Raw genomic sequence first — 12,769 nt, forward strand, 5'->3', positions numbered from 1 at the left:
GCTAAGCAAAAGGAAATAATTAACCCCTATCCACCATCATAGAAATTCTGGAGGCTCCATAATTGTTTTACTTTCTTTACTTTGGGTTTGAATTTTTAATGAGGTAAGAAGAGAAACAATTGTATCATTAGATTTTGAGAGGATAAAGATCCTCTTTTTGTTAGAGAGAAAGAGAATGGTAACAACAACTTATTTAATTAAATGATGGAAGTATAATTCTTAACTGATCAGCAAATCTTGTATTTCCAATTGTCAATTTTTAAAAAAATGTTTTTTCCTCATATAAAAGCAAAATAAGTTTAGGAAATAAGAAAAGTACAAAGAAGAGAACTGTAAGCATAATCTCGTATCCAGAGAAAACGCACAATTTTTGTCCAGTCTTTTTTTTTAAATAAATTTAAAGAACTGGAATAATACTTTCATTATAATTTTGTACTGTCTTTAAAACTTAGCATTGTACTATAATCGTTTTCCAAATTTATAATATGATACTTGAAAGCACAATTTTTAATGGCTGTATTGACATGTGTACCATCATTTGCTTAGCTATTACCTTACTGGTGACCACTGGGGTTATTTCTAATTGTTTGCTATTGAAATATACTAAAATAAACAACCTAGTACATAAATATCTAAACATTAATGTTTTTAAGTCTATTAAATTGGTTGAGCCTGTTTATACTTCCATCAGCAGCCACCAACTTGCCTGGAACAGCAATGACTGTTATTAAAAAAAATTGGCTCAGCTGGTAGACCAATAGTGGTTTTTCATTATTGTTTTAATTTATATTTCTTTGTTTTTTGATGAGGTTGAATAATTTTTATATTCATGAGCAATCTTTGATTTTTTGTGAATTCTTGGTAGTGCTAAGTTCAGTATTATTCCAGTTCTAAAAAGACACCTAAGAAGAATCAACTAAACTAAGAAGTGGGGCATTTATAGGCTGTCAGGGTCATTTATCTACAAACTAGTTAGACCTGGTCTTTTTCTTTCTGTCCACTTTAAAAAAAAAATAAATTTATATATTTATTTATTTTTGACTGTGTTGGGTCTTCGTTGCTGCGTGAGGGCTTTCTCTAGTTGCAGCAAGCAGGGGCTACTCTTTGTTGTGGTGCACGGGCTTCTCATTGTGCTGGCTTCTCTTCTTGTGGAGCACAGGCTCTAGGTGCACAGGCTTCAGTAGTTGTGGCACACGGGCTCAGCAGTTGTGGCTCTCGGGCTCTAGAGCGCAGGCTCAGTAGTTGTGGCGTACGGGCTCAGTGGCATGTGGGATCTTCCCAGACCAGGGCTCAAACCTGTGTCCCCTGCATCGGCAGGCGTATTCTTAATCACTGCGCCACCAGGGAAGTCCATCTATCCACTTTTGCACTGCTCAGCGTAACAAAAAGTTTAGGTATATGACCTTCACCATAAAGTCTGTCCCAACTTAGTAGAACAGAGGTAGCATCTTCCCTGAGCATGAAATTACTACAGAATTTCATTCATACAAAAATTCATTTCTGGGGCTTCCCTGGTGGCGCAGTGGTTGAGAGTCCACCTGCCGATGCAGGGGACGTGGGTTCATGCCCCGGTCTGGGAGGATCCCACATGCCGCGGAGCGGCTGGGCCCGTGAGCCATGGCCGCTGAGCCTGCGCGTCCGGAGTCTGTGCTCCGCAACAGGAGAGGCCGCAATAGTGAGAGGCCCGCGTACCACAAAAAAAACCCCACAAAAAACAAACAACAACAACAAAAAAATTCATTTCTATACATCCCACAAATACTTATATTTTAGCTTATTTATAATGTAAACATTCTATCTGATGTATTTTAATGTTTGTTCCTCTATTAATGGTGTATGTATCCCTGAAAACTTTTAACTATTTAAGCCTTTTTTCACACTATGATAGAAACCTTCATTCTATGAATGAATATAATATTTCATCATTGTACCTATAGATAGGAACATTTGACAACTGCAAAAATTGAGGCATAATGATAAGTAATTAAGAGAGCTCCAAATGGTGCCCATTCTTATCCCTAATGACACGTATAATCAAAGAGATATACCACGTAAGCAAGAAGGAAGTTTGGGCCATCTGGCTCAGGGAAGTGTCTGGGGTTTTGTTTTGCTTTCTTTCCTTTGTTAGGACTTTGTCATCTAGGGCTTTTCCAAGAAAGTGAAGCTTTAAAACTAATCTAAAAAATAGCAACAGTCTCTCATTAGAGGAAAATCAGGAAGATAACAGAATTTGTTCACAAAATTACCACGACAGGCCTGGCAGTCATTCTGGAATTACTGCTGACAATAGCTGAGAAAGTTATGGTGACGCTTTCCCTGGATTTGACAGGTATGAGAAAGCTCGACAGCAATAGCAGAACTGAGATAATTAGTTAATGGCTACTAAGAAAGGGGCATTACAGAGCGTGGAGAAGCAATGGTTCCAAAAAAATAACCCCAAACCACGAAGATGCTGGAAGTGTGGGAGGGCTGCAAGGCAAGTGGAGCTGGCAGGTGAGTTCTTCAGAGAGAAACAGCAATGGAGGTGTCATTGTGTCTTGTGAACAAACAATCACAAGTTTCTGATTTGTGACTAGAGAGACATTAATCTTTTATTTTTACATCAAATTTTGCTATTATTACATGACTAAGGTCAGAATTCTGTTTCAAAACAATTTATTTGTTTTAATTTTTAAAAAATCAATTCATAAACAAGAGTGATCCCATTATTTTCCTTGCACTGGATTCTAAAAGAGCTACTTGGGAATATTACACATAGGAGTTGAAAGTTTTCCTTTAGTTTGAAAGGGGCAATTTGTAAACCTGGCCATTACAGAGGTAGTTGCAGGAAGAAATGCAAACCTGCAAGTCATAAGTAATTCGAAGTACAAAGTTATGTCCTGCACAATTTCCCTTCTGATAATCAATCTCTCTTTTTCTATTACTAGTGTAGATTTCCATCTTTCTGATCCTGGCCACACACAGTCAGAATTGTAGGGTGGTCACTGGAAGCCTGTTTATTAGAGCAAAAACCTCTGTTTATTGAACACTTACTATGTATCAACACTGCTACAAGTGTTTTATAAAAATTAACTCATTTAATCTTCAAAATATCACTATAAAGTAAGATAATAATAGCATTGTCACTTCACAGATGAGGAAACTGAAACACAGAGAGATTGAGGCTAAGGTTATGGACTCAGTCCCAAGGAGGAGAGTTACTGTAGTCTGTCCCATGGTAAAGACAGCCCTAACCAAAGCCAGCCACATCTCAGATGCATGCACTTAGTCACAAGAAACAAGCATGACTACTTGTCAACAGCCTTCCTCATTATTGAGAGAAGACTTCCAGTGTATGACCTACTGTTGGTGGTCAGTGCACATGACAGACACTACAATAATCCAAGATCTGTAGGTGATTTCTAGAGCACAATTCACACTTCATTTTTCAAAAAAGATGAAAAATGTACCAAATCCCACTCTAATCTATCTCTTAACTTGAGAAAAGACTTGACAGAAAACAAGTGAGAATAGAAATGAAAAGGTTACCCCTCCCCTCAAATCTGTAAGAATCTGGAGAAAACCTGAAAAGAATAGAGACCCTGACAAAAACTGTTATTAGTAAAAATTAGGTAAAGCATATAAGAGTTTTGAGTTTAAAAATGTAATGCCCACTACTGGGTATATACCCAGAGAAAACCATAATTCAAAAAGACACATGCACCCCAATGTTCATTGCAGCACTATTTACAATAGCCAGGTCATGGAATCAACCTAAATGCCCATCTACAGACAAATGGATAAAGAAGACGAATGGTACATATACACAATGGAATATTACTCAGCCATAAAAAGGAATGCAATCGGGTCATTTATAGAGATGTGGATGGACCTAGAGACTGTCATACAGAGTGAAGTAAGTCAGAAAGAGAAAAACAAATACTGTATATTAATGTATATACGTGGAATCTAGAAAAATGGTACTGATGAACCAGTTTGCAAGGCAGAAATAGAGACACAGATGTAGAGAACAAACATATGGACACGAAGACCAAGGGGGGAAAGCGCGGTGCGGGGGAGCGGGGGATGAATTGGGAGATTGGGATTGACATATATACACTAATATGTATAAAATGGATAACTAATAAGAACCTGCTGTATAAAAAATAAATAAAATTCAAGAAAAAACAAAACAAAACAAAAAACCCCCCAAAGAACTGTGAGCAATAATGAATTGCTGTAGTTTGAAACCACTAAAGTCAGGGATGGTTTGTTGCACAACAACAGATAACTTGAACAACCTCTGTCCTGCTATATACAGGCCATACTGCTGTATCAATGTCCCCAGCCTAACGTTATCTGTAGACAGAAATGGGACTGGAGAACCGCAGTGTAGAACCCCTGAGTGCAAGGAGGTAGAGTGTGGAGCTCTGAACAGACAGGCCTCAGTTAGAATACTGGCTCTGCCACTTACAAGCTGTGACCTTGGGCCAGCAACTTAGCCCTCTCCTATGTATGAGTCCAATTATATGACACTTTTCTTTAAAAGGAACAGAATGAGATGGAGAAACTTTTCATCCCAAGTGGAACTAAGACAAGAAAGGAAAGAATTATTCAATTTTTTTCAGCTGTTCTGCCAGAAGCAGTCTATTTCTGACTTGGCCATTCTCGCAGAATATGATACAAAAATAGAAGAGTTGTGCCTGAATTACCCGTTACAGAAACTAATGTCATATTTGAAGAAGATCTGAGAATTGGTTTGGGAACGATCTAACTTAAAGTCACTGTACTCTTGGAATTACAGTAACATGTCATTTTGATTTCAAACCATGTAACACAAAACACTAAGGCAGATTTATAAGCTGTTTTTCATGCATTTTTGTGGGAGAGAATTACATTGGTACAAACTATCATCCAACAGGCAGCAATTTTGCTAAACTCTTGGGCATTGGTATTTATAATATTCTAGGACAGAGGGCTTACCTTTCAAATAATTTACCTCAGTCTGAAATAAATTCATGATAGGCTATGTTTTTTGCACATAGAACATGTTAAGGTGTAAAAGGGAATTACAGAAGGGAAAATCTGATCCTCAAAATTACATTAAAAATGAAAATTAAAATGTTTATTGACAAAAAAATATATGCAATAAGTACGTATGTACACAGCTAATTAAGCACCTTTAAGTCGCTTATGAAGAATAAACAGCATAAAACAAATGTTACATTTATGGACAAATGGGGTCCTCCCTGCAAAGAAAATGTTCTCTGTTAGTAACAGCATAGGCACATCTTCCTTTTACTGATAGGTGTCTAAAAGGTACCTCTGTCCTTGATGGAATGTCTTCAGTTTCTGCAATTTCAGAGCTAAAGGTGTATTCGGACTCATTGCTGCTGTGGGTGGAGTCTGTTCTCTTGTGTCCAGGCTTAGGCACATTCTGCAAGACAAATAAGCAGTTATAGTTAACACAACATAATTAAATAATTGAACTAGGCATAGTCAAGACAGCATCCACCTTAACTCAGTTCTAATCCTCACTCGCTGACTTAATGTTCTCATGCCCAAACGATCTGTTCCATGTTGTATTAACAAACTCTTACAAAAGGGTCACCTTCGGAGCTCCTCAAAGAATGAGAAAGATGCACCAGGAGGGCATGACAAGCACAGTCACAAAACCAAATACTCGAACAAAAATCATCTGTGATTACTGGCAGAGTCCGCTTTTTAAAGTTGTGAGTGGCTAGTCGCACTGGGTGAAGCATAGGTATGATGCCTCAGCATCTAAGGACTGTAACTGACTTCCATGTTGCAATCAACTAAAACCTACCAAAAAGTTCATAGGATATATTTAATGATAGCATAATCATTTTACTGCACCGTATTTGGGCATAAATGGTAAAAAGAAGAAAAAAAAAAGTTAGGGGAGGGGGGTTTCCACTTAGGCGACTACAATTTCTGTTAGTTTTATGCCTGAAGCTGAATCTCTGGAGTCAGCAGTGGGAAGGATGAATGTGCGGAAGAGGCAAGGAAGCTGCTCGAAGAATCCTGGGAAGATCCTTGGGTTATTAATTCAGGGAGTCCAGGTGACACTTTTATGGCATGTGGTACCTATGAACTAGTGTTCAGAAAGCTTGTGGGGAACAGAAAAGTTAAGCAATTGTAGTCCCTTCCTTTCTGTAGGAAAAGGGGTTAGAGAATGACTTGAAGGAAGAAGATATAAAAAGGCTGGGTTTGGGCCCCTCACTCCTAGGGTGCCCCCAGCAGAAGACACGGAAATGTTCAGTGGCCTGGATTTTCTAGGGTTACAAATCCTGAGAGCTTCAGAAAGGCCTCCAAGAGCTTTGGGATCTGTCCAATTTCCTTTACTCCTTCCCAGGTGCAGGAAAAGAGCCAGAAGCCACAAAGGGCTTTTTGCCTCTTTCCTTCCAACATCCAGGCGTATAGAAAGCAGACCCATCTGTGCAACCACAAGGAAGCCAGCCCCCAGGGGCAGTTGAAAGCCCCTCAGCCCCGCCCAACCTGTATGTTTTATGTTCATTAGTGTAATTTTCTTCTTTTGTGTGTGTGATATCTTTGTCTGGTTTTGGTATCAGTGTGATGCTGGCCTCACAGAATGAGTTGGGAAACTGCTCCCTCTTCAATTTTTTGGAATAGTTTGAGAAGCATAGGTGTTAACTCTTCTTTAAATGTTTTTTGTTGGGAGTTTTTGACTGCTGATTCAATTTCATTTCTGATATTTGATCTGTTCATATTTTCTATTTCTTCCTGATTCAGTAAAGGGATATTGTATGTTTCCAGGAATTTGTCCATTTCTTCGAGGTTGTTCATTTTATTGCCATGTAATTGTTTGTAGTAATCTCTTATGATACTGTGTATTTCTGTGGTGTTGCCTGTAACCGCTCCTCTTTCATTTCTGATTTTATTTATTTGGGTTCTCTCTTTTTGTCTTGATGAGTGTGGCTAAAAGTTTATCAATTTTTCTTATTTTTTTCAAAAGACCAGCTCTTAGTTTTGTTCATCTTTTAAACTGATTTTTAGTCTCTTTCATTTCCACTCTGATCTTTTTTTTTCTCCTTCTACTAATGTTGAGCTTTGTTTGTACTTTTTCTAGTTCCTTTAGGTGTAAGGTTAGATTGTTTATTTGAGATTTTTCTTGTTACCTGAGGTAGCATGTATCGCCATTAAACTTCCCTCTTAGAACTGTTTTTGCTGCAGTCCATAGATTTTAATCATTTTGTTTCCACTTTCATTTGTCTCCGGCTATTTTAAAAATTTCTTCTTTGGTTTCTTCAGTGACCTATTTGCTGTTTAGGAGTGGTTTGCTTAGCCTCCATGTGTTTGCTTTTTCAAGTTTTTTTTCTTGTAGTTGATTTCTAGTCTCACGGCATTGTGGTGGAAAAAGATGCTTGATATGATTTCAATCTTCTGGATGATCTGTCCTTTGATATAAGTGGTGTGTTAAAGTCCCCTACTATTATTGTGTCACTGTCAATCTCTTCCTTTATGTTTGTTAATATTTGCTGTATGTATTCAGGTGCTCCTATGTTGGGTGAACATATGTTTACAACTCTTATATTTTCTTGTTGGACTGACCCCTTTGTCATTATGTAATGTCCTTTTTTGTCTCTTGTTATAGTGTTTGTCTTAAAGTCTATTTTGTCTGACTATTGCTACCCCAGCTGTGTTTCCATTTCCATGGAATACATTTTTCCATCCCCTCACTCTCAGTCTGTGTGTCTTTAGAACTGAAGTCTCTCACAGGTGTGTGTGTGTGTGTGTGTGTGTGTGTGTGTGTGTGTGTGTGTATTTGTCTTGTTTCTATTATCCATTCTGCCACTCTATGTCTTTTGATTAGAGCACTTAGTCCATTTACATTGAAAGTAATTATTGATAGGTATGTACTTACTGCCATTTTGTTAGTTGTTTTCTGGTTGTTGTAGTTCTTTTTTGTTCCTTTCTTCTTTTGCTTTCTTCCCTTGTGATTTGATGACCTTCTTTAGTGTTATATTTGGATTACTTTCTTTTTGTGTGTGTGTGTGTGTATCTATAATATGTTTGTGGTTACAATGAAGTTCATAAAAACAACAATAAATGAGGTTCAATCACACATATATACATATACAAATATATTTAATTATTTAAATATGATGATCTCAAGTTCAAACGCATTTTAACAACCATGCATTCTCAGTCCCCTCCCCACGACTAGTGTTTCTGTCATCATATTCTACATCTTTTTGTTTTGTGTATCCCTTAACTACATACTGTGGATATAGGTTATTTTACTACTTTTTTGTCTTTCAGCCCTCCTACTAGATTTATATGTGATTGATCTACTACCAAAACTGTATGTTTACCTTTATCAGTGAGAGTTTCCCTTTCTAGTTGTGGCCTTTTCTCTCCTGCCTAGAGAAGTCCTTTTAACATTTCTTGTTAAAAGGTTTAGTGGTCCTGAATTCTTTAGCTTTTGCTTGTTTTATCTTTTTATCTTCCCTTCACATTGGAATGATAGCTTTGCTGGGTAGAGTATTCTTGGTTGTAGGTTTTTTCCTTTTATCACTTTGAATATATCATGCCACTCCCTTCTGTTCTGCAAAGTTTCTGCTGAAAAGTCAGCTTACGGTCTCAAGGAAATTCTTTCTATGTAATTAGTTGCTTTTCTCTTGCTGCTTTTAAGATTCTCTCTTTATCTTTAATTTTTACCATTTAAATTATAATGTGTCTTGGTGTTGACCTCTTTGGGTTGACCTTGTTTGGGACTCTCTGTGCTTCCTGAACCTGGATGTCTGTTTTCTTTCCCAGGTTAGCGAAGTTTTCAGCTATTATTTCTTCAGATAACTTCTCTGCCCCTTTCTCTCTCTTCCCCTTCTGGGACCCCTATGAGAATGTTATTATGCTTGATGTCGTCCAAGAGGCCTCTCTCAAACTATCCTCATTTTTTAAAATTCCTTTTTCTCTTAGCTGTTCTGAATTGTTGATTTCTACTACTCTGTCTTGCCGTTCACCAATCCATTCCTCTGTATCATCTAACCTACTGTTGATTCCTTCTAGTGTATTTTTAAATTTCAGTTATTGTATTCCTTAATTCTGTTTGGTTCTTCTTTATATTTTCTCTTTGTTAAACTTATCACCATGTTCATTCGTTCTTTTCCCGAGTGCACTGAACACCTTTATGATCATTACCTTGAACTCTTTATTGGGTAGATTGCTTATTGCCACTTCGTTTAGTTCTTCTTCTGGGGTTTTGTCTTGTTCCTTTGTTTGGAATATATTCCTCTACCTACTCGTGTTGCTTACTGTTTGTGTTTATTTCTGTGCATTAGGTAGGTTGTTTAGGATTCCCAGTCTTGGAGAAGTGGCCTTATGAAGGAGACATCCTATGGGCCCCAGCAGCCCATCCTTTTAGTCACAAGATCTATATGCTCTGTGGGTGCCCCTATGGGGGCTGCATGGGCCCTTCTGCTGTGGTGGGGATCACTGCTTGGATGCACTGGTACACTGGGATGGCCCTCGGCCTGCTTGGCTTCCAGGTCCTACCTAGTGCAAAAACTGCCAGCCGGCTGGTGGTGGCTTTGGGTGCTGGTGTGGCAGAGGCTGCATAGCCTGGTGGGTGTCTCAAGGCTGGTCCCAGGTTACTGATGGATGGGTCAGTGACCAGGGTGGCTGGATGGGGGGCTCATGGGGCTGGTGCCAGCTCACGTGTGAGCAGGTAAACCTCTGGCCCTAATAGGCTAGAGGGAGGACTCCAAAATGAAACTTGTCTGCAGCAGTGTCCTCATGGTTGGAGCTCCCCAAAATGCCTGCAGCCAATGTCTATGTCCCCAGGGTGAGCTCCAGTGGCCTCATGCCCTCTGGAAGGCTCTCCAAGGTTAGCAAGTGGGTCTGAACCAGGCTCCTTTCAAATTATTGCTTCTGCACTGGGTCTTGGACATGTGAGATTTTGTATATGCCCTTTAAGAGTGGAGTCTCTGTTTCCCACAGCCCTGTGGCTCTCTTGTACACAAGCCTCACTGCTTTCAAGTCCAGATGCCTGGGGACTTGTTTTCCTGGTGCAGGAACCCCAGGCTGGGGAGCCCGATGTGGGGCTCAGACCCCTTGTGCCTTGGGGAGAACCTCTGCAATTGTGTTTATCTTCCTGTTTGTGGGTCATTTATATGGGGTGTGGGTCTTGACTATACCGTGTCTCCACCCCTCCTACCCATCTTGTTGAGGTTCCCTTTTATATCTTTAGTTTCATAAAATAGTTTCTGCTAGTCTTCAGGTCATTCTTATATACAGCTGCTCTGTAAATAGTTATAATCTTGGCGTGCCTGTGGGAGGAGGTGAGCTCAGGGTCTTCCTACTCTGCCGTCTTGGCCACTCCCCTCCAAATTACCTTGTGCTTTATAACAGATATTTCAGAGCATTTCTGGCCATCTGTGCCATTAGGTTACGTTTAAAGCTGATAGCTGTAGGAACAAGATTGCTAGGGAACTCTTTGTTTCCTGATAGCAGGATAAGTAGAACACGGAGGGTGCGCAGAACTATTAAAAGTTCAAAATGTACTTTGGCAGATGCAGAAGAGTCCTTGAAATAGATAAGACAATTTATTACAAATAGAGGCTGAATTTTCTTTTCTAGGACTATATCTTTGAAACTACAAAAACTATATAATACTTGATTATATAAATATTTGCTTTATAAGCAAATTTTATTTTAAGTCATTCAACACATAAAACAAAGTCCACCTACACTGACTTTATACTATCTTATAATCCAGTCTTCAAAGTGTTTGACTTTACAAAATATTTATGAAAAAAGTGATATGATTTCTGGGATGTGCTTTAAAACAATCCAATCCACTGGATGGAGTGGGATGGAGGGTAGAATGGGGGATAGAAACGTGTTGACCATTTTGGATTGAGTGATGGGTACATGGAGTACAGGGGGGTTCATTCTACTTTTCTATCTAGTTTTGCATATGTTTCAATTTTTTTTTTTTTTTTGCGGTACATGGGCCTCTCACTGTTGTGGCCTCTCCCGTTGTGGAGCACAGGCTCAGCGGCCATGGCTCACGGGCCTAGCCGCTCTGCGGCATGTGGGATCTTCCCGGACCGGGGCACGAACCTGTGTCCCCTGCATCGGCAGGCGGACTCTCAACCACTGCACCACCAGGGAAGCCCTCAAATTTTTATATATATAAAAAAATCAAAAGTATTTGACTCACAATCATCAAAGTCATCTCTTCCTTGAGGTCATCATATCGTTCTTCCAAGCGACTGAACTCATTCAGAAGGTTCTGATATCTCAGCCTTTCATCATTAAGATCGAGTTCCAGTTGTTTTGTTTCTTCTATTAACTTCTTTTCCATCGTCTCTGAAAGAAAGGAGAGGGAAAAGCATACCAAAGATGGCTCCACAGAATGCAAGAATACAAAGATGGACACTGACTTCCAGTTTCTTTGGGAGGGGTTCTACTTTTAGCACCACTATGATCTATGAAGAGTATTTCAGTGGAGGTAGGGAAAGAGAAAATACCATGACCAAAGAATAATTTATTAATAACAACAACCATCATCTATTGCATTGTTCCATGAATAGAACTAGTTCATTCATTGGTTACAGCACATCCTTCATAAACTTCCACTAGCCATCATCCAGTAACTAGAGTATACATTTTTTTATTATTCTGTTTCAGGCTATTCATAAAATTCTTTTGTCCCAAAAGTCAGAGACATTCCTCAAGCCTCTGGGGGAACGGCAACTTCTCAGCGGACCCAGCTGTACTGCTCTACAGAGTGTCTCCATTCATCTCAGTCCCCAGGTTCTGTCTTACAATTTCCCAACGCTGTGAGCTCCCTTGTCCTATTACTCCCACGATTCTAATCAGGTAAGATCCCCACACCTGGTCCTCTGTTGTTACCACTCCTATGTGCTGCTGGGGGACCTGACCTTTCCATTTACTCACCTCACTCTACTCTCTCTGTTGCCAGGGGCTGGCACTTAGATAGGACATCATCTGGAGGTCGGAGATTAGCCCTTGATTGCAAATCAAGCGCAGTAAAAAAGCCTTAAATCTCAGCTGCATGTTTTATCTCAATGAGCTGACCCAGTCACATTTATAAACATTAAGCTTCCTACCATTATGGCCCATTTTACCCTCATATTTTGTGGCTATATCTTAATCTGCCCTGCCTGCTTCTATTGCGTCACCATTTCTTTCTCTGTCAGCTCCATGAGGGCAAGGGCTGCCAAATGTCTTGTTACAACTGCCTCCCTGGTGTCCAATACAGTGTTTCCCTACCCTAGGGCTTTAATAATTTGTAAATAAATGAATGAAAGGACTTCTTCTCTTCTGTAAATTGCTTTTTATTCTCACAAGTTTGTGGAAGCTGCCCAAGGCTATCAACAAATTTTCCTTAGGCAAATCCACTGTTATTGTCTTTGTTCTTATCTTTCAGTATCAAATAACATTTTCTATTTTCCTTCAAGAATTCTCATCATTCTGGATTTTTCCACTGCATTCTGCATCCTAGCCTCCTTTTTTCCATGTTTTCAATGACTTTTCTCCTTCCCTCTTAATTTTCTTTTCTGGCTCCTTTTCTTCACCTTATCCCTTATTTATGGTTATCCTGTAAGGCTTAATTCCAGATTTTCTTCTCTTTTCTATATAGTATTCCCTTTAACTGGGAGGAATGGGGCAGTATGGGGAAAACCACAGACAGCTCTCTCTTTCATCTCAATTTGCTTTCACATCATCTCTATCTGGAGGCCCCAGCTGACATCCAAATTTTAATACTCAAACAACTGAC

The 12,769-nt window shown here is 39.3% G+C and overlaps 1 protein-coding gene across 1 annotated transcript in view; it reads right to left on the reverse strand.

Annotated features, from left to right (window-relative positions):
- MYO5A (myosin VA) overlaps positions 1 to 12,769 on the reverse strand; it is a 182,345-nt gene that overhangs the window by 41,432 nt on the left and 128,144 nt on the right. The window contains exons 24-25 of the mRNA XM_082648646.1: positions 11,186 to 11,334; positions 5,303 to 5,416 (exon numbers count right to left, since the gene is read on the reverse strand). Of these exons, the coding sequence (XP_082504772.1) occupies positions 5,303 to 5,416; positions 11,186 to 11,334 (263 nt within the window). The remainder of the gene's footprint in view (positions 1 to 5,302; positions 5,417 to 11,185; positions 11,335 to 12,769) is intronic.

Source organism: Grampus griseus (genome assembly GCF_964374135.1).
Source record: "Grampus griseus genome assembly, chromosome: 2".
NCBI lineage: Eukaryota > Metazoa > Chordata > Mammalia > Artiodactyla > Delphinidae > Grampus > Grampus griseus.